The sequence below is a fragment of the Mus musculus genome, chromosome 19 (assembly GCF_000001635.26).
Source record: "Mus musculus strain C57BL/6J chromosome 19, GRCm38.p6 C57BL/6J".
In the NCBI taxonomy this organism is placed as follows: domain Eukaryota; kingdom Metazoa; phylum Chordata; class Mammalia; order Rodentia; family Muridae; genus Mus; species Mus musculus.
Window position 1 is genome coordinate 4,710,939 of NC_000085.6, and position 18,959 is coordinate 4,729,897.

Sequence of the window (18,959 nt, forward strand, 5' to 3'; positions counted from 1 at the left end):
AAGAACATTCTTTTTGTGGTCCTTTCTTGTCCATCTCAGGCATTCCTAGTGTATGAAAGGGCCTAGCTCTTCTCAGGAGTATAGAACCCAAAGGCTTGCTACAAAAATCCATCTTTTTTTTTTTTTTTTTTTTTTTTTCTCCCTTCTGGTACCTCCCTGAGCTTAGTTAGCTCTCCAATCTGGAGGAACAGTACTTTCAGAGCTGGAGTGGGGGTGGGAGTGTCACATGACATAACGCACTTTTAGCACCCACTGCTAGCACCCACTCTGTGCATTTGCTCTGATTTGGGCATATTTCCTTCCTCTCCTAGGCAGATAGCAGCTCACCTTGGTTAATGCCATTAAACCGTAGACCACTCAGCTGCTAATAAACCAGGAAGAAACCCGGCCGTGCTAGGACTAGAAATGTCCATCCCTGCCCCCAACCCCCTTAAGACAGTGACTAGGCCGGAATTCTCCTGGTTGATAAATGAGAGGAGCTGAGGAGCCGCTGTGATGACGGTTCCGAGAATCTGATTTGTGAGAAGGCGAATCTCCAGGAGCACCATGGAGATGCTTTTGGAAAGCGGGCCAGCCTACCTGCCAGAAGGAGGACGAGAGAAAGGGGGCAAGGCAGAGAGAAACGCTTAAGCGAGATGGCCTGGAGGTGCCCCAAAAGGGACCTTTGAAAAGGAAACGGAGGCCGCATCTCGGGGAAACCTCGGAGGTAAGTGACATTTAAAGGGGTTGCGCATCCAGGCAAAGGCGCGACAGAGACAAAGGTGGAATTCCAAACTGGGAAGAATAAGCCTGGTTAACTGTGGGTGGTACCCAGACGCCCAAGGGTGTCGCGGGGCTGGCGAGGACCGGAAGGTGGGGGTCAATCGGGGCATCCACGCGGAAGACAGTGGGGGGTCGGGAACTGGCGAAGGAGCGAACGTCCTGCGTTTGCCCCGGGGAAGGTCAGAGACCCCCTACCGGAGAACTACTGCAGGAACCTAGAGGGGCCGCGGTTGCCATGACGCCGGGTGGGGAGGGGGATGACTCGCGCCCCGCCCCAAGCCCCGCGGGGCCGCGAGCTCCAGATGGTCCCGGGCCTCCCGCGGGAGCCGACGGCCTGCGGCAGGGGGAGGCTATTGTCCTCCTTCCGCGGCGCCGCAGTCCCGCCGCTCGCGCCCGCGCGCAGCCGCCACGCGCCCCGCGGCCGCCGGCCCCGCGCGCCCCCCGCGCCGCTCGCGCCCTGTGACAGCGCCCTCCTGCCGTGCGCCCTGGGCCGCCCCGCCACCGCCGCCAGTAACCTCCCGCAACCACCCCTCGCGACCGGGCTGTGGGCGCGGCGACAAGTGTGCCCCCACTAGCCGCGCTCCCCGTGCCCGGCAGGCGCTCCGCACCCAGGTAGGTGCAGCCGGCGCCCCGGCCCGCTTTGTCCCGGCCGGCAAGGAGGCGCGCTTTGTGCGGCCGCGTGCAGGCGGCGGGGTCGGTCCTGGGGAGCTCAGGAGGGAGGATGCGACGCCGAGTTCCCGGGTCCTGTGCGGGACACCCAGGTATCGCTGTGAAGATTCTGGGGGCCGAGGCTTGGGGCACGCGGACCTCTATGGAGCGCAGAGAAGAGTCTGGAAGAGTTGGGCTGACAGACGCGCTGATGGATCGGGGTCGCCTGGGCTCGGAGCGCTTCTGGCAGCGCATGTTTTTAGCGGTGCGTCGGTTCCTGCGGCGGACCGGCCAGTGCTGGTAGTGGGACTGGGGACGCACTAGGTCTGCCTGGGGCCTGTGAATACCCAGCTTCATCTAGCTCCGCAGCTTGTTGGCTATGGTGCTGCGTGGGCTTTTCCTCCCCACTGTGGTAGCTATAGCTCCATGCTTCCTTTTAGGGCTCTCATTGATAAGAGAAGTGGACACGGTTGGTGGAAATGGCTGTAGCTGCTTGAGAGGATAAAACCTCTTCGGGCAGTGAGGAAGTGTTGTGTAAGGTGTTTCTGGAGCCCCTGTACATTTACAGGCCTGTGGATTCTGCCTGTCACACAACTACCCAGCAAGGCTGCCTGACTGGGGTTCCAATTCTAGCTCCACATTCCATAAACACCATCTACTTTGGCTCCAGCCTCCTGCACCCCAGGAGCCCATGCATGACACTGCATGCTTGTCTGAGATGCAGGTTTGATTTCTCCGTGGGCTGTTTCTCAGCTGTCTTCCCCCATTACAATTCCAATTTTAAGAGCCTGTGTTTGTAGGTATTGTCAGTAGATATCCGCTACCCAGTTTCTCTTTAAGGTGAGGAGAGAAGAGTGAGTTTCATATGTGTACGTGTACATCTCAGCTTGAGCACCGGGCAGCCCTCTCGGCATGTTGAGAGGAGCACAGGATGGAGGGAGGGGGTGAAGGAAAAGCTAAGATGGAGCTTAGACTTTTCCGGTAAGGAAACTGATGTCAGCTCAAGCTTAGGACGGGGGTGGCAACCGAGGGGAAGTGAGTCTGAATAATTATGCCCCGGTAAAGGATTTTTCATTTATTTATTTATTTTTAGACCAGGTAATTTTCCTGCCAGTGGTTTGGGTGCGGAGGTAACGTGTGCAACACCATGCTCAGCCTAAACAGCACATTCTAAAGGAGAAAATGAAAGTCTCAGTGTCTTCAGCCCAGCTCCCACATTTCTCACTGACTGGGGAAAGGTTGGGTTGTTGGTTTTGTTTTTATTTTTTTTTCTCCTGTTCGTTGCTGTGATGCATCTTTCTCTTGCTTTTTAAAGTACCCTGGGTTTCACTGTGATTCTCTTTTCTTTTTTTTCTCCATGCCAATCCATCCATTTATACTTTGAGTCAAATGAGATTTTTAACTTTGCCACCGTCCCCATCTGCCCTAATGTATTATTCACCCTCTGGTCATTTATTCAGCTTTGGCTTCCAGAGGCTGTCAAGCCCTGCAGACCTTCCTCTAGTTGTTAGTTCCGTTTGATGAGCTCTAGAGCCTGCTTCATCTTCCCTCTGTCCTGGCCTGGGGCTCTCGCTCTGTCCTGAGTGAGAAGAGGTATTTCATTTAGCTTGGGATATGGCCTGCACACACAGGGAAGCCACCCACAGACACACTCACCCCAGACACTGTGCCTTCGAAGCTCTCAGAGGTCCCTAAGTGGTCCCAGCTGCTTGCTTGTCATCTTTGGCCATTAGTGGTCCTCCCTGAGCTGCCTGGGAATGAAAATCCCAAGCCCATTCCAGATGTGCTGCCCATTCCAGATGTGCTAAGCCTGATCTGTCTCAGTGGCCCAGCACTCAGGTCAGGTGGTTTGTATTTGCGACTCCTTGGTCCATGCTAGTGCTTAGCCCTGAAAGTCCTCCAGCTGAGAAGCAGGTCTTTCCTCCTCCTGTCTTCATTCTCTCCACGAGCCTTCTCTTCATCCTTAAGAAAGACATTGATTCAGTGACCAAAATAAGAATCATGGGAAATTCCTGTGATACCTCTTTATTGAATACCTGTTCTGCTGAGTGACCAATACTCCAGTTCTCAAGAAGTTAAAAGTGGAACAAGCAGAGACACATAAACAACTAATGGTCATAACTATGTTGAGCACAGTAACAGCTGCGTGCAGAGTGCTAAATGAAGCCCAGAGGAGGGAGGTAAAGAGTGGGGGAACTAGATGGCAAGGCAGGGCAGGAAATAGGCTTTCTGACTTTTCAAACTAGTGTCAATGGAGGAAGGTGAGAGAGGGTCAGCTGCCTGCAGGACCAACGCAGTCTGTACCCAGCCGGACTTGGGTGGGCATAGGTCCGGCAAGACCTCTAGCCTGAAGCTAGTGGGAGCTAACACTGCTCTGACACTGACCACATAAGCTTCGTGGGCCGGGCTGAGGTCAGCGGTTAAGAATGAGGGAATGCAGAACTATAATCTGGATTAACGGTGGTGCCTCCCTTTTGCCAGAGTTCACAAATCCTTGGAGGAGAATAAAATTGAGGATTCGCCATTGAAGGGGGAAGGCAGTATGGGGCTTGGGGTTTGCTCGACGTGTGAGCATGGAGATCCAGGTCATACATAAGGGACAATCGAGGTAGGAAGATTCAAGCAGAAAGCCATGGTGACGGTGATTGTTAGAACACAGGCAATAGATTGTGGAGGAGGATGACTGGGGCAAAGCTGGGCTGCCTAGAAACTGTCAAGACACAGACAGGGCCTCAGAGCCGCCGTGCTGAGCAGTTCCACCTCGTATTGTCCTGTGATCTATTGGAATAAACCCTATGGAGGCACCGCATGGCCCTGGGGGGTGTCTGTGACTTTGAGATCATCCGCGCCCTGTTAACTCTTCATCTGTATCATGCTGCTTGGAGATTCAGGTGCCAAAGCATGTGCAGCCCTAGCCGTGACCTGCGAAGAAGAGCATTCTAATGCTCTGCTTTTCATTTAGTGAGACTCTAGCTCCAGATGTTCTCCCCAGAATTACAGAAGGCAAGGCAGGCCAGGAAATAGGGTTTCTTTCTTTTTTTTCTCTTTCTTTTTCTGGTTTTTTGAGACAGGGTTTCTCTGTGTAGCCCTGGCTGTTCTGGAACTCACTCTGTAGACCAGGCTGGCCTCGAACTCAGAAATCCACCTGCCTCTGCCTCCCAAGTGTTGGGATCAAAGGCGTGCGCCACCACGCCCGGCTGGAAATAGGGTTTCTAATTCTTCAAACCAGTGTCAGTGGAGGAAGGTGAGAGAGGGTCAGCTGCCTTCAGGACCAGCCCATAGCCAAGCAGTCTGTGCCGGACTTGGGTGGGCATAGGCTCCAGCAAGACCTTCCCAGCCACACATCCCTGGAAGGTCAGGATCCCAGGCCTGGACACTAGTGGGTTCTGAGAGGAGCAAAGGGGCATGGTAGGGTCTGCAGAGAAGTTGGCAGCACTTCCCTACCTAAAGGAATCCATTGGCAACAAACAAGCACCAACAAAAAATCAGCCCTGGGGGCTGGTTTAGTAGGCTTGTAGGAGGTTTTAGCCTATAAAAGGCAAATAGTAAAACTAATGAGGAGGGCATTGGTGGCGCACACCTTTGATCCCAGCACTTGGGAGGCAGAGGCAGGCGGATTTCTGAGTTCGAGGCCAGCCTGGTCTGCAGAGTGAGTTCCAGGACAGCCAGGGCTACACAGAAAAACCCTGTCTCGAAAAAACCAAAACCAACCAACCAACCAAAAACCTAATGAGGAAAACTGGGCGTCTTAGTGCGAGTGATTCTGCCTGAAGGCCTGTGTTCTAACTCCCTTCCCTTAGCTGAGCTGAGTCGCCTCTGGTTGGGAGACTTTAACTCCACACACAGTGGGCTGAGGGCAGTGCTTCCGAGTCAGACTCGAGTTTCTTGTTCAAAACCAAAACCGTTGGGTGGCTGGCCCGGGTCACGCCAGGCTTACAGTGCTCTTCGCTCAGGGTGGTTCAACTCTGCCCTACAATTTAGTTTTATATAAATATTTACAGAGCAAATCCAGTGAGTCCATTGGTAGAAAATGATGGGAACGGAAGTTTCCTAGTGGAAACTAAGCTCTTTGTCTATAGGGTAAGGGTAACAAAAGACCCAAATCTAGGGACCAGAGACCTTTGTTCTTTATAATTTGGCCTCCTTAGCTTTATCTGTCATCTGAGAGGAAAGCCTCCATAAGGAATTGCCTAGAGCAGACTGGCCTGTGGACATGTCTGTGGGGGATTGTCCAGATTATTCATTGATGTGAGAGGCCTCCATCCACTGGGGGTGGCACCTTTCCCTGAGTGGTCTTGTGCTATAGCAAGAAAGAAAGGAAGGAAGGAAGGAAGGAAGGAAGGAAGGAAGGAAGGAAGGAAGGAAGACAGACAGACAGACAGACAGACAGACAGACAGACAGAGATAAGCAGGAACTGCTGCTCTGACTTCCCTTAGTGATGTCTTGAAATTTATAAGCCAAATAAATCCTCCCCAAAGTTGATTTTGGTCAGAGGGTTTTATCAGAGCAACGGGAAGGAAACTAGAACACACCACCCTCATGCCACTCCCAGGGAAAGCTGGTGTGAATCATGTGGGCAGCCCTGCAGCCCTGCCCTTAAAGAAGACCAGGCTCAGGTCTTTGGGACCAGCTAATCATAGCAGGCAAGTCCTGTGTGCCCGCGTGAACACGCCAAGTCCTGTGTGCCCGCGTGAACACGCCAAGTCCTGTGTGCCCGTGTGAACACGCCAAGTCCTGTGTGCCCGTGTGAACACACCAAATCCTGTGTGCCCGTGTGAACACGCCAAGTCCTGTGTGCCCGCGTGAACACGCCATCCTCCCCACCGAAGATCTCAACCTTCCCAGCCAGCCTTCCCCAGACCACATGAGCAGTCTTTCTTTCTTCCCAGATCGAGTATTGCCAAGGTCATACTCCTAGCCTAGGAAGTAGTTCATGAGTTTAAATGCTTGAAGGGATATTAGGAGAGTGAGAAATGTAGGATTTAGAGTTCTGTTAAAGTTTACACCTCTCTACCCCCATCCCCTTGATTGGCTACTAAATGTTGTATTGCCCCAGAACTTTGAACCTAACAGACTTTCAGAAAAAAATCTCCAGCAGCTAATCTGAAGGTCATGTGAGGACAGAGCGTGTTTGCTTAAGTTAAGGTCATAAATGGTACTGGCAAGCATTCATGATGCAGACACCATATCCTGGCCATAGAAGAAGGCAGAGATGAGCACCGGTCCCTCAGGGCACTGCTGAAAGGCTCTGGGAAGGTCAGGGAGATGTTCTCTGTATCAGTCAGAGGCTATGATGAAAGAGAAAGATGGCTCAGTGGTCAAAAGCAGTGGTGGTTCTTTCAGAGGACCCAGGTTCGATTCCCAGCACCCACAGGTCAGCTCACAACCATATGTAAGGTCAGTTTCAGTGACTCCCGCATCCTCGTTTGGCCTCACTGGGCACCAGGCAAACGCATGGTACACATGCAAGCACACACAGGTATACACACACACACAGAGCAAAACTTTCATATCCATAAAACAAAATTGAAAAGACATTTTTTAAAGTCAGAAAGAACCTTGCTTCAAAACCCAGTATGTAGCTTCGAGCCAAATAACCCTGAGCCAGTGGGTTAACAGCAGCAGCAGCGTGGCTACTTCATCTATGAATCAGGGAAGGCCCTCCGCTCATGAGTGACAGGACACACGGCACAACTGACACTTGTTAAGAACTTAGGAAGCATTTTCTGTAGCAACAAAAGAGCCCTAGAGGTAAGAGCCATGCCTTGCCCCCTATGAGCACCTAGACATTTGGTCCGTGCCTGTCTCAGTTCGGCCATCTTTATGCTTCTGTGGTAATTTACCTCAGCTCTAGAGCAGAATCTGGGCCTTTAATCTCCAGGTACTTACAAAGAAGACTCAGAAGAAGAGTAGAGCGGGAGTCTGAAACCATCATCTTAAAGCTGCTGTGTGCGTGACCCTGAATCCTTTGTGTCTTCCTTTAGCATACCTGCTCTGTCCTATGGAGCTCTGGCCTGTGGCCCTTGAAGCCCTTGCAGGCTCCAATGCTTCCTTCCTTCAAGTGCATGTGTCTCTCCTCATCATTCCTGTCTAGCCACTCCCTCAGGGTGGCTTCCCACTGGGGGCTGATTTTTTTTTCACCAACAAAAGAAAGCTACCCAGTCATAACCTCTGGCTCCAGCAAAGCCACGGAGAGCTGGGGCAAGCAGATAGAAGAACATGATAACCCAGCATGGTGGTGCACACCTTCAGTCCCAGCACGTGGGAGGCAGAGGCAGGGGAATCCCTTACGTTTAAGGTCAGCTTGGTCTACAAGGCAAGTTCCAGGACAGGCATGGCTACAGAGATAAGCCATGTCTTGAAAAATCCAAACAAAAAGCAGAAGAAAGGCCTGGTGAGCAGCGGCTCAGCCTCACACACACCCCCCCCCCCCCCCCGCGCGCTGCTCATCAGCCACGTCTTTTTGCAGGAACAGGAAGCCACCCACCACCATGAGCAGCACTCTGTCACCCACTGACTTTGACAGCTTGGAGATCCAGGGCCAGTACAGTGACATCAACAACCGCTGGGACCTGCCTGACTCAGACTGGGACAATGACAGCAGTTCGGCCCGCCTCTTTGAGAGGTCCAGGATCAAGGCCCTGGCAGGTACGGGAGGGGCAGGGAGGCGAAGGGATTGGTAGAGGTGGGTTTCTGAGCTTGCGATGGAGAATCCTCTGTCTTTATGGGAAGACTTGCCTCGGTCTCTAAGCTGCTGCTCTGAAGAAACAGGTACCGACCCCTGGTCACCAGATCCAACCTCAAGGACAAACCCCATGCAGTGTACAACACCCCCTAGTTTTCTTCTCCCCTAGCCTGGCGATGCCACACACATTAACCCCTGGAAGGAGCCAGCTGGGTAGATGAGCATCTACCTGCATCGGGTCTCTGCCCCTGCAGTGCTTTGCCTTTATATCTCTAGTTGTCACTTCTGTCCCCATCCACTTCTCCCTCCCCTCCCCTCCCAACGTTTCCCACAGCTGTTCCACTCCTGGCTCATTATCTTCCTGGCACTCTCCCCGCCCTCCTACCTGCTGCCTGTGACTCCAGTTATTTTATTTACCTGTTCCCTGAAGCAGTTCTCTCAGCAGCAGCCCTCCCATTCTCTCAGGGCTTGTGCTCCACCCACCCCCTCGGCCCCTGCCCTCCCCTATGGCCAGGGCTCTCCCCTTGGCTGAGCTGGGACAAACAAACCAGTCTGACTGGCCTCCTGCCTGGGGGGGGGGGGGGGCTGTGGTCATAGCAACAGGAGTGCAGCTGCCACCTGACACCACCACCAGCCTGTGGCTGTTTTGGGATTGACTCACCTACACACCCTAAGGCCACCCACCCAGGCTGCCTTCCACAATCATCCCACGGACCTGCCCGTGGCCCAGCCAGTTCCACTATGGGAGCTTATTCCTCATTACTTCCACACAGGGAGTGATTTCCCAGTGGGGCAGCTCCCAGCAGAAGAGTTTTGGAGGCCCAGAGAATTTTTTACAAATACCAGTTCTCAAGAAGGACATGTAGTCCAGAAACTCAGGACTCTTAAAAGCTTTCCGGACAATGGTTCCAGCTCGTGGGGTTCATGGGTCACTTTCTCCTGGCATCTTCCTAGCTGGGACTGGAGGCCGGCTGATGAAATACTCATATTAGTACTTCAGTAGCTCAGGGAAGACAGAAAATGTGGGGCGTGGAAAATGTCACCCCTGTTGGAGAAGTGTGCCTGGCAGCCTGGGTTTAGATTCGGGAATCCTCTATCCGCTCGCTCTCATTGATGTTATGGTGCACATGCTACCCAAAACGTTCATGGTATCTGCAGTGACACATAACTCCCAGAACTGTCACTGTATCAGGACGGGTCACATGCCAACCAGTGTGATCATGAGCTCTATGTGCACATGCTACATGCCACCCAGTAAATTTGCCAAGTCTAGTTCATATGACAGGTGCTACCCGAAGCTCTCACGACGTCTGAGCACGCCACATACCACTCAGTACTGCTACCATGCCCGAGCATTTGACACATACTTCCCAATATTGTCAAACTCTGCACATAAGACCTGTACCAATCAGAACTGTTACAGTGCACGCGCACGCGCACACGCAGTGTCTCATTGAGTGTTTATTCCCCTGGAGAGGCATCTGTGAATGGCCATGGCTTTGTACAGTGCCACTCACTCAGTAGGTGCCAAATAAACCCTAAATAATTAAAACGAGGAGGAACAAGCGTGGGTTAAGAGTGACAGAAGCAGAGGCCTAGGAAGAGATAGGAAGGGCCCTGATAACGTGCCCAGTATTAGGGTGTCCGGGGCTGGGATATTGACTGAGGAGCTGGTGGGCTGCGGGAAAGGGCTGGTACTGGAGGGCAGTCACAGTACTTACTCCCCAGAGGAGGCCATAGGGGTCAACACCTGGCTTCTCTTCCTGAATCTCCTTGCTTCCGCGTTTCTCTGCTCTCAGGGCTGAGATCAAAGCTCAGCTATCCCGGAACAAGCCCACCTAGAGATGCCCAAAGAAGCTGGCCCACCTGCAGACCTTCTGAAAGCAGGAGTTTGCTTTGGGGCCCTCTCTGGCAGTTTTCCCCTAGTCTTGGGCAACTAGTAGCCTGACGAACAGGTCTCTGGGTGCTGGCAACTCCCTCCTCCGCCCCTGCAGGGCCTGGCCATGCCCCAACTGGCTCCGCCTCCTAGGCAGCCTGCCCCTCCCCCGCCACTGTCCGACCTGTTTGTCTGGAGCTGCCTCTGTCTCCTCTCTCTACAACCAGGTGTGCCCCACTCACTGTCTCAGAAGCTGAGGCATCCCATAACTTTTTCCCCACTCCTTGAAACTCCCAGCATCCTTGAAACCACTCCACCCAGCCAGGTACGGAGGAAGCCTTTTTCTGGACGCCCCCAGCACAGGCTCAGGGGATACACACTCGGCCCCGGCAGGGGAGCATGGACTCTGGGCCACAGGCTGAGTAGGAGGCAGAAGCAGGCACCATGAATACAAACGGAGTGGGCAGGGTCCATGGGAACGGCCTGAACGGGGCTGCTGAGTTTTACTATGAGGCTGTGGAAGGGTCTCAGAACCCTGGGGGCGTCCTGCTCTCACCAGCTGCCTTCATCAATCCTGCTCAGTATGCCAGTGTGCTGGAAGGACGCTTCAAACAGCTTCAAGGTGAGTTTCCCTGGACAGAGGGCGTCCTGGTGTGCCCAAAGGGGCCCAACCTGGGGCAGGAAGAGCTTGCAGACCCAGAACCCATGCCTACCGCTTTCTGTGACTCAAATGTTTCTGTTGAGGGACAACGTGGTGAAGCCCAGAGGGAATCACTAACCGTATTCTGCCAGAGAATGCTGGCATGTGGACAACTGGAATCCCACTGGATCAGACTGGGGGTGGGAGTAGGGCTGCCATAAGGGGTGTGACCTTGAGGTGCCCTGCTGGGTGCAAAGGTGGTGTGGATGGAGGGTTAATGTCTTCAGCCAGAGAGGCCACAGCACTCTCCCCTGGCAGCTCACCCTCATGGTTTGGCCATGCTGGCCTTGTTAAGGAATGGGAGAAGGGCAGTGGCCTCAAGGCCTAGGACCTAGAGCTTTTGTTTTCCCGGGCTTCTGAATGGGTGTGAAGGGAGGCTGAGTGAAGAATGGCAGCGTGTGTTGGAGGAGAGGGTTTGTACTCACAGGTCCCATAGATGCCTCAACAGCAGTGTTCATCGTGGCCCAAATAAGTTTATTTCATGCTATGTGTGTTTAGGGATGATGTGGGTGTCTTGTGGTGCTACACTTTAGTGCCTGGATTTACCAGGTCTTTCTAGGTACAGTTTCCATTTTTAGTCTACCTGTATGCCTCACACCAGTGGGCCGGGCATCAGGGAGGTCTCCCTGGGTTCAGTAATGGCTAGATGACTTAAGCTGTCTTCAATTCATAGGGCCTGGAGATCCTAAAAGAGGGAGAGTCACCATGGGTGATTAGGACCCCAGGTTTGGCATAGGCACAGGACTTGGAGATGAGAAAGTCAGGAATGGACTTGGGTGTGTGGTTGCTCTATCAGGGAGGTGCACAGGAATGTGAGATTAAGGGATGAGTCTAAATTTCTGAGGTGCTGGGGCTGAGTTGGGGACAAATGGAACTCTACACTTCCCACTTGGGCTGAGTCCTTTCTTGGGGCTCTCAAAGGGCAACTGGCAGGAATCCTGGCTTCCAGAGTAGTTTACAGTACAAAGCTTACATCTTCCCTCCACATTTACAAAGTCTGTGATCATCAGTTTCCTGTGCAACCTGACAGCCCTTGCCAGGGCTCCCCTGGGGGTGAGGCCTCCCCACCATGCCTGTCTTTCTTGAAGGTTGGCACTCAGCTCTGCCTGAACTGCTCCCTTGAACCTGCAAGTTATTATTTCTTTTTGTTCTCCCCCTCCCCTTTTCTTTTCCCCCCGAGACAGGGTTTCTCTGTAGCCCTGGTTGTAGACCAGGCTGGCCTCAAACTCAGAAATCTGTCTGCCTCTGTCTCCCAAGTGCTGGGATTAAAGGTGTGTGCCACCAATGCCCTGCTCTTTTTGTTCTTTTGGTTTTGTTTGTTTGTTTGAGATGGGATCCACCCTAGCTGGTCTGGAATTCAGAGATCTTCCTCCCAAGACTAAAGGCATGTGCCACCATGCGCAGTCTAAGTTCTTATACATTATTTCTTAATCTTGGGGTATTGGTGTTCTAGATTTAGATCCTCTACAGCCAACCGTGCGACTCTACTTTAGGGTAGGAGTAGCTTGCCTTTTCTGTACATGGTCCAGGGCCTTAAAGACCCACACAGGCTCCCCACTGAAGCTCTGAGATCTGCTGAGATCTGCTGCCATGTTTACAAGGCTCCACCTTCTCCCTGTCCACATCTGAAAGAAAAGAGGACTAGCCCTTATCGAAGCTCCTCCAGGAGGGAGCCGTGTTGCACTGAGCACCGGATAGATGTATCTCATTTCATTGTCACAGTGCCTCAATAAAGTAGGAAGTAATATGCTCATCCTACAAATGGGGAAACCGAGGCATGAGTAAGCTGCCCAGTATTTCAATGCTATTACAGCATGATGCCTAATCCCAGAACCCCCCTCCCCTGGAGCAGTTTCCTTCTCCCTTTTCTTCCTCCTCCTTCTTTATTTTTGGCTTTTCTTTTTTCTTTTTTTTTTTTTTTTTTTTTTTTGGCTTTTTGAGACAGGGTTTCTCTGAGTAGCTCTGGCTGTCCTGGAACTCACTCTGTAGACCAGGCTGGCCTCGAACTCAGAAATCCGCCTCCAGAGTGCAGGGATTAAAGGCGTGTGCCACCACGCCTGGCTCGATTTTTGGCTTTTCAAGACAGGATTTCTAGCCCGGTCTGTCTGTAAATTTACTCTGGATACGAGGCTGGCCTTGAACTCAGAGATCCACCTCCCTTAGCCACTGGAGTGCTGGGATTAAAGGCGTGACCACCATTGCCCGAGTTGCCCAGCCCCTCCTGTTGTCTTTTGTTTGTCTTGCTTTACTTCTCCTTGGCTCTGCAGCTCAGCCCAGCCTTTGCATTTATTTCTTAGTTGGGTAGATTACTGGTTTTTTTCCTTGCCCATCCCCACCCCTGCCCGACCCCAGCCGTCACTTCTGCTCTCTCAGGCATCCCAAGTCCCCATCCTACACCCTGCCCATTGGTGTTTCAAAGCAGGCACACTGTCCTGGAAGGACAGAAATGACTCCTTGTTGCCACTACAGATGAGCGAGAAGCCGTGCAGAAGAAAACCTTCACCAAGTGGGTGAACTCCCACCTGGCCCGGGTGACATGCCGGGTGGGAGACCTGTACAGCGACCTGCGGGACGGGCGCAACCTCCTGAGGCTCCTGGAGGTGCTCTCGGGAGAGACCCTGGTGAGCTGGGGTAATGCATGGAAGAGGGAGCCTCAGAGACTGGACAAGGGGACCAACCATAGGAGGGGCCATAGAGAGCAGAGAAAACACCATGGCTCCTCTGCCCAGAGGATGGTCTCATTCCAAGGGGCTTTGCTGCGTGGATTACACGGGAGCCATGCTATGCAGAAACAGGAACAGTGACCCTATTGAAAACATTTCTTCTCCCACCCACCCTGAGTGCAATTAATTCCCTTGGGAATCTTAATCTGCCCAAGCCTCATCTGTAACCTTGCTTGGGCTCCTGGACCTCTGGGTTGGCCCTGTGTTCTCTGAAGGAGATAATGGGAGGTATGGAGCAGGTTGCTGAAAGACATCGTGGTCTCATGCATGCCTCTGTACCCTCCGTCCGCTGACAGCCAAAACCTACCAAGGGCCGAATGCGGATTCACTGCCTGGAGAATGTAGATAAAGCGCTGCAGTTCCTGAAGGAGCAGAAGGTGCACTTGGAAAACATGGGCTCCCATGACATTGTGGACGGAAACCACCGTCTGACCCTTGGGCTAGTGTGGACCATCATCCTCCGATTTCAGGTATCCTCTGAGTGTTATCTGAGGCGTAAACTGTACATGAACCCGAGTCATACCTCCACACTGTTACTGATGGCCCATGGCAAGATAAATACAAACACCGAGGTGCTGGAGAGATGACTCAGCAGCTAAGAACACTGTAATGGCTACTCTTCCAGAGGACCCGGGTTTGATTCCCAGTACCCATATGGCAGCTCACAACCACTTATAATTCCAGTTCTAGGGGGTCTGATGCAATCTCATGGCCTCTGAGAACACCAGGCACATGCAGGGTGCACAGACTAACATTCAGGCAAAATACCCATACACTTAAAAATAAAATAATAATGAATAAACTTTAAAAATTATACCTTACTGGGCAGTGGTGGCGCATGCCTTTAATCCCAGCACTTGGGAGGCAGAGGCAGGTGGATTTCTGAGTTCGAGGCCAGCCTGGTTTACAGAGTGAGTTCCAGGACAGCCAGGGCTACACAGAGAAACCCTGTCTTGAAAAGACAAAAAAAAAAAAAAAAAAAAAAAAAAAAAATTATACCTCTAAACTGGGAGGTGGTGGTACACGCCTTTAGTCCCAGCACTTGGGAGGCAGGTGGATCTCTGTGAGTTTGAGGCTATCCTGGTACAGCCAGGGCTATACAGAGAAACTCTGTATCAAAAACAAAAGGAAAAGAAAATGAACATCTGGAATTTTCTATGTCAGTTTGCCTTTGAGGCAATATCCATGCATCTGACCCAGGATCTTATCACTTTCCATGTTATACTTGGTGCCATGTCAACTCCTCATGGAACCTCTCCTTTCCCAGTTGACCTCTAAGCAGAGCTCTTTCAGCTCCACCTTTGAAAGCCAGCTAGCTCTCGGAGAACATTTATTCACACGCCAATATTCTTCACAGAACCAGCTCCCTTTACTTGTGGGCCCTTCCACTACATTGATATCCCACTTCAAATCTCCTGGACCTGATAATACACGTAATTAGCCCAGGATATGAGGGCCCGGGTCTGCCCCATCACAGCATTCCTAAAGATCAATTTCCCGTGATTCTGTCTGAGAATAACACCAAGACACCACTAGGGAATGAAGGCCCTGCTCACTACTTTCTTAGATCCAAGACATCAGTGTGGAGACAGAAGACAACAAGGAGAAGAAGTCAGCCAAGGATGCCCTGCTGCTGTGGTGCCAGATGAAGACTGCAGGGTGAGAGGCCCAGGAGCACGGGGACTGGGGATGACCACACCCAGACTAGACAGTATAGGAAGGATGGGCTCTGAGGTTCACAGCGTCACCCCTGTCCTGTCCTTATATCACAGAGCATTCAGTGTTTTTCCTGGTCTTTCTTTATAGATACCCCAATGTCAATGTGCACAACTTTACCACCAGTTGGAGAGATGGGCTGGCCTTTAATGCCATTGTGCACAAACACCGGTAAGAAGGCGGAGTTAGTGACCCAGGCGCACATAGCTAGGCAGGGAGAGTGGCTGAACTGTAGCATAGCCATAGAGGAAAGAAAAATGAAGGAAAATCCCAGTCCCTGAGAAGCAGAAGAAGAGTAGTAAACTCAAGGCCAGTCTGGTCTCACAGGGAGTCCTGGGCCAGTCAAGGCGACATAAGAGGAACCCTGTCTCAAAAAGAAGGAAGGAGAAAAAAAAGTGTGGGAGAGGAGCCAGGAGTATATGCTGCACTGGGGGTGGGCTTGGGGTGTTTCCAACCAGGAATAAATTCACTCTTTTTTCTTCAGGCTCTGACATGCTTTTGATGTTTTCTGTGTACCCTCCCCCACACTCAGGCCAGACCTGTTGGATTTTGAGTCCCTGAAGAAGTGTAATGCACACTACAATCTGCAGAATGCTTTCAATCTGGCTGAAAAGGAACTTGGCCTGACGAAGCTCCTGGATCCTGAAGGTGGGCCAGAGCTCTGCAAGACAGGTGTAGGGAAGACAGAGGCAAATTCGTGGTTGCCAAGGGAGGGCCGGTTGCCAAGGGAGGGATGCAAATACTCAGGAATTAGGTAGTAGCAATGGTTTCCACAGCCTTGAATATAGTCCAGGCTGCTTGAACTGTATACTTTTAAAGGATAACTTTTGGTAAGAAAGTTGTGTCTCAAAAATAAGAAAGTGTCCGTGCGGTACCGTATGCCTATAATCCCAGCACCGGGCAGGCCAACGTAGGAGGATTAGATATTTAAACCCAGCCTTGCTATAGAGCAAGTTTGAGGCCATCCTGGGCTACATGAGACTCTACTTCAAAACAGGGAGTTCTGGCTCAGCCCAGAGCACTTGTATGACAGAGCCAGTCACTTAGCCTAGTGACTAGGGCTGGGAATGAAACTCAGAGGTAAAGCGGTCAACACCCATGCTCTAGCACCACAAAAATAAATTAAAAAATTAAAAAGTCAAATGAGAGGTCTTTGGTTCACATGCTCTCTCTCTCATGATTTACTCTAAAATTCTAAGGTTTTAGTTATGTTATAGGACCTTTGGTTCTAGGAACTAGCCCGTGGTCAGATGCCCCTGCTGGCTGCCCCTGGTGACGCTAAGGTTAAAGGACTCTAACTTTTGTACCTGGTGCTGCATTCTTGCTTGGCATACCTTAGTTGTCCCCATCAACACCCCTCTGTCATAACTGTCCTCAGTTTACGGAAGAGATGGGGCCTTTTATAGATCGGGTGACCTGCTGAAGGTCATAGACCTGTTACAGCTAAGATTCAGGTTCAACCCTGCTCTAGAGCCTGTTTCCCCTGCTGCCTCTGCAGGGCAGAGCAATCTGGGTGCAGCCAGAAAAGGGCAGAGAGCCAGCCCACAAGCCCCTGTTGGAAGTGTTCCTTCTTAGCTTGTCTGGCTGGTTTGATTCTTTCTCCCTGATTTTTATCCCCCGCCCCCATAGCCCTGCCTCCCATGCCCTTAGTTCTGAATGACCAGTATGGCACCCAGCTGACACTCGGGGTGTCTTGGCTGCTTAGACACAGAGTGAGGCTAAGTGCAAAACTTCTAGAATGGAGACCATTGCAAAGCACGGCTGTTCTGCAGAATTCAGGAGCAAAGTGATGGTCCTGTGACCTGACTGAGCTCACTTCAGGAGCTCCAGCTTGCTTGGGTGTTTTCTGAAGGCTGTGAAGGGCTTCTGGTCCCATAGTCTTGCCTTTGAGAGGAGGAATCTGTGGCCGTAGTCCGACAGCTCAGGGATCCCAAGTCCTTGTCAGCTGCAGTTGAGTGGAGGGATGCTCGGTCTGAAGGATGCTTACCCCCTTGGCTGCGCCCATGGCTGAACTTTGGGAGCCAGATGGAAAACAACAGCAGTGACCATGCCTCAAGATGGTGCTCAGTGCTGGTATCTGTCCCCGCTGTGCTGTACCCAGGCTCGGGAGGCTTAGCTGGCGGTTTCTGCTCCACTGTCCCGCAACCCATTGACCTTTTAAGACATTTCTCTAGCTTAGGGGTCCATGATCCACCACCACCCGGGAATGGTATTTTTTTGCTTGCATTTCTTTCCATAAACAGTCAGCTTTAGCATATATCAAGTATTCTGAGTAAAAATCTTTCTTCCACTGCTTAGCAGGCCCTTCCCCATATCCAAGAGAAACTTGGAATGATTGAGTTGTTACTTGGCCCCAAAGCACGGGTTTTCAACCTGTGGGTCCAACCCTTCCACAGGCTTCACATGTCAGATACCATGCATATCAGATAAATACATTATGATTCAGAGCAGCAACAAAAATAATTTTATGGTTGGGGGATCACCATAACCTGAGGAACTATATATTTTGTTTGTTTGGTTGGCTTTTTTTTTTTTTTTTGGTTTTTTGAGACAGGGTTTCTCTGTGTAGTCCTGGCTGTCCTGGAACTCACTCTGTAGACCAGGCTGGCCTCGAACTCAGAAATTCGCCTGCCTCTGCCTCCCGAGTGCTGGGATTAAAGGCGTGCGCCACCACCGCCCGGCTCTTTTTTCGCTTTTCGAAATAGGGTTTCTCTGTAGTTCTGGCTGTCCTGGAACTCACTCTGTAGATCAGGCTGGCCTTGAACTCAGAGATCTGCCTCTCTGCCTCCTGAGTGCTGAGATTAAAGGTGTGTGCTACCACTGCCCACTTTGAGGAACTATATTAAAGAATATTAGGAAGGTTGAGAACCGCTGCTTTAAAGGTACCTGAGAAGATGTGTTAGCCTTGGAGGGCTAGGGGGCATGAGGTGAGCGAGTCAGATTTTGGGCCACATGTCTTGAAGGGAGGCAGGTTTGTGCTGCCTGCCTCACCCAGGTGGTCCTTTTCCTCAGATGTGAATGTAGACCAGCCCGACGAGAAGTCTATCATCACCTACGTGGCCACTTACTACCACTACTTCTCCAAGATGAAGGCCCTGGCTGTGGAAGGCAAAAGAATTGGCAAGGTGCCCTCACCGTGAGACAGTGGGCGGAAGGGCCAGAGGAGGCCTGGTGGAGGTCTTCCTCCTCAAACAGGACCGGGTAGAGCCATCGCACTGTGTGAGATACCCACCTGCCTGTCTCCTGCCACAGGTCCTAGACCATGCCATGGAGGCAGAACACCTGGTAGAGAAATACGAGTCCCTGGCCTCTGAACTGCTGCAGTGGATTGAGCAAACGATCGTGACCCTCAATGACCGACAGCTGGCCAACTCCCTGAGTGGAGTCCAGAACCAGCTGCAGTCTTTCAACTCCTATCGCACTGTGGAGAAGCCACCCAAGTAGGTGTCCCCTGGGCCCCACCCTGCCAGAGCATGCCTGCCCAGAGCTTTGCTCACTTGAGAGAAAACCTAAATGAGGGCGTCCTTCAGGGAGGGACACTTGGCAGTACAGAAATGCAGCCAAGGCTTGTTCCCTCCTCGCAAAGTGCTGGAAGCATCCAAACAGCACAGTTGTTCCAAAACACATTTTCTAATGACTAGCCATTTTTAAAAAGCATGCCATGGAAGAATGATTGCCATGGCATGTCAAGTCAGTGAAATCCATCAGATAAAAATTACTGGTTGTAAGCCAGCTGGTGTGGCTCATACCTGCAAATTCCAGCACTTGGGAGTCTGAGTCAGGAAGATTTTGCTGCGAGTTCTGAGGCCAGCCATAGAGAGTTCCAACCTGGGCATGAGAGTAAGACA

General features: G+C 51.8%; 1 protein-coding gene and 1 long non-coding RNA gene across 6 annotated transcripts in view; one reads left to right on the forward strand and one right to left on the reverse strand.

Annotated features, from left to right (window-relative positions):
* Positions 1-269: 269 nt before the first annotated feature.
* The window catches only part of Sptbn2 (spectrin beta, non-erythrocytic 2), a 42,771-nt gene continuing 24,081 nt past the window's right edge, over positions 270-18,959 (forward strand). The window contains exons 1-9 of one of the 4 annotated variants that reach the window (NM_021287.2): positions 270-706; positions 7,881-8,059; positions 13,142-13,293; positions 13,692-13,865; positions 14,963-15,054; positions 15,202-15,282; positions 15,644-15,759; positions 18,124-18,236; positions 18,364-18,551. In NM_021287.2, coding sequence (NP_067262.1) covers positions 7,903-8,059; positions 13,142-13,293; positions 13,692-13,865; positions 14,963-15,054; positions 15,202-15,282; positions 15,644-15,759; positions 18,124-18,236; positions 18,364-18,551 — 1,073 coding nt within the window. In that variant the 5' untranslated portion in view covers positions 270-706; positions 7,881-7,902. Of the gene's footprint in view, positions 707-740; positions 1,524-7,880; positions 8,060-10,396; positions 10,595-13,141; positions 13,294-13,691; positions 13,866-14,962; positions 15,055-15,201; positions 15,283-15,643; positions 15,760-18,123; positions 18,237-18,363; positions 18,552-18,959 lie in introns of those variants that run through there. The other 3 variants (XM_006531704.4, XM_006531705.4, XM_006531703.4) reach the window with 3 other exon arrangements.
* Positions 2,711-9,906, reverse strand: Gm42061. 2 transcript variants are annotated; one of them, XR_003952887.1, is made up of 3 exons: positions 9,818-9,906; positions 3,067-3,372; positions 2,711-2,989 (listed from the first exon to the last, which is right to left on the reverse strand). It is a non-coding gene; the product is annotated as a predicted gene, 42061 (long non-coding RNA). The 2 variants fall into 2 exon arrangements; XR_003952886.1 differs by having other exon boundaries at positions 2,711-3,372.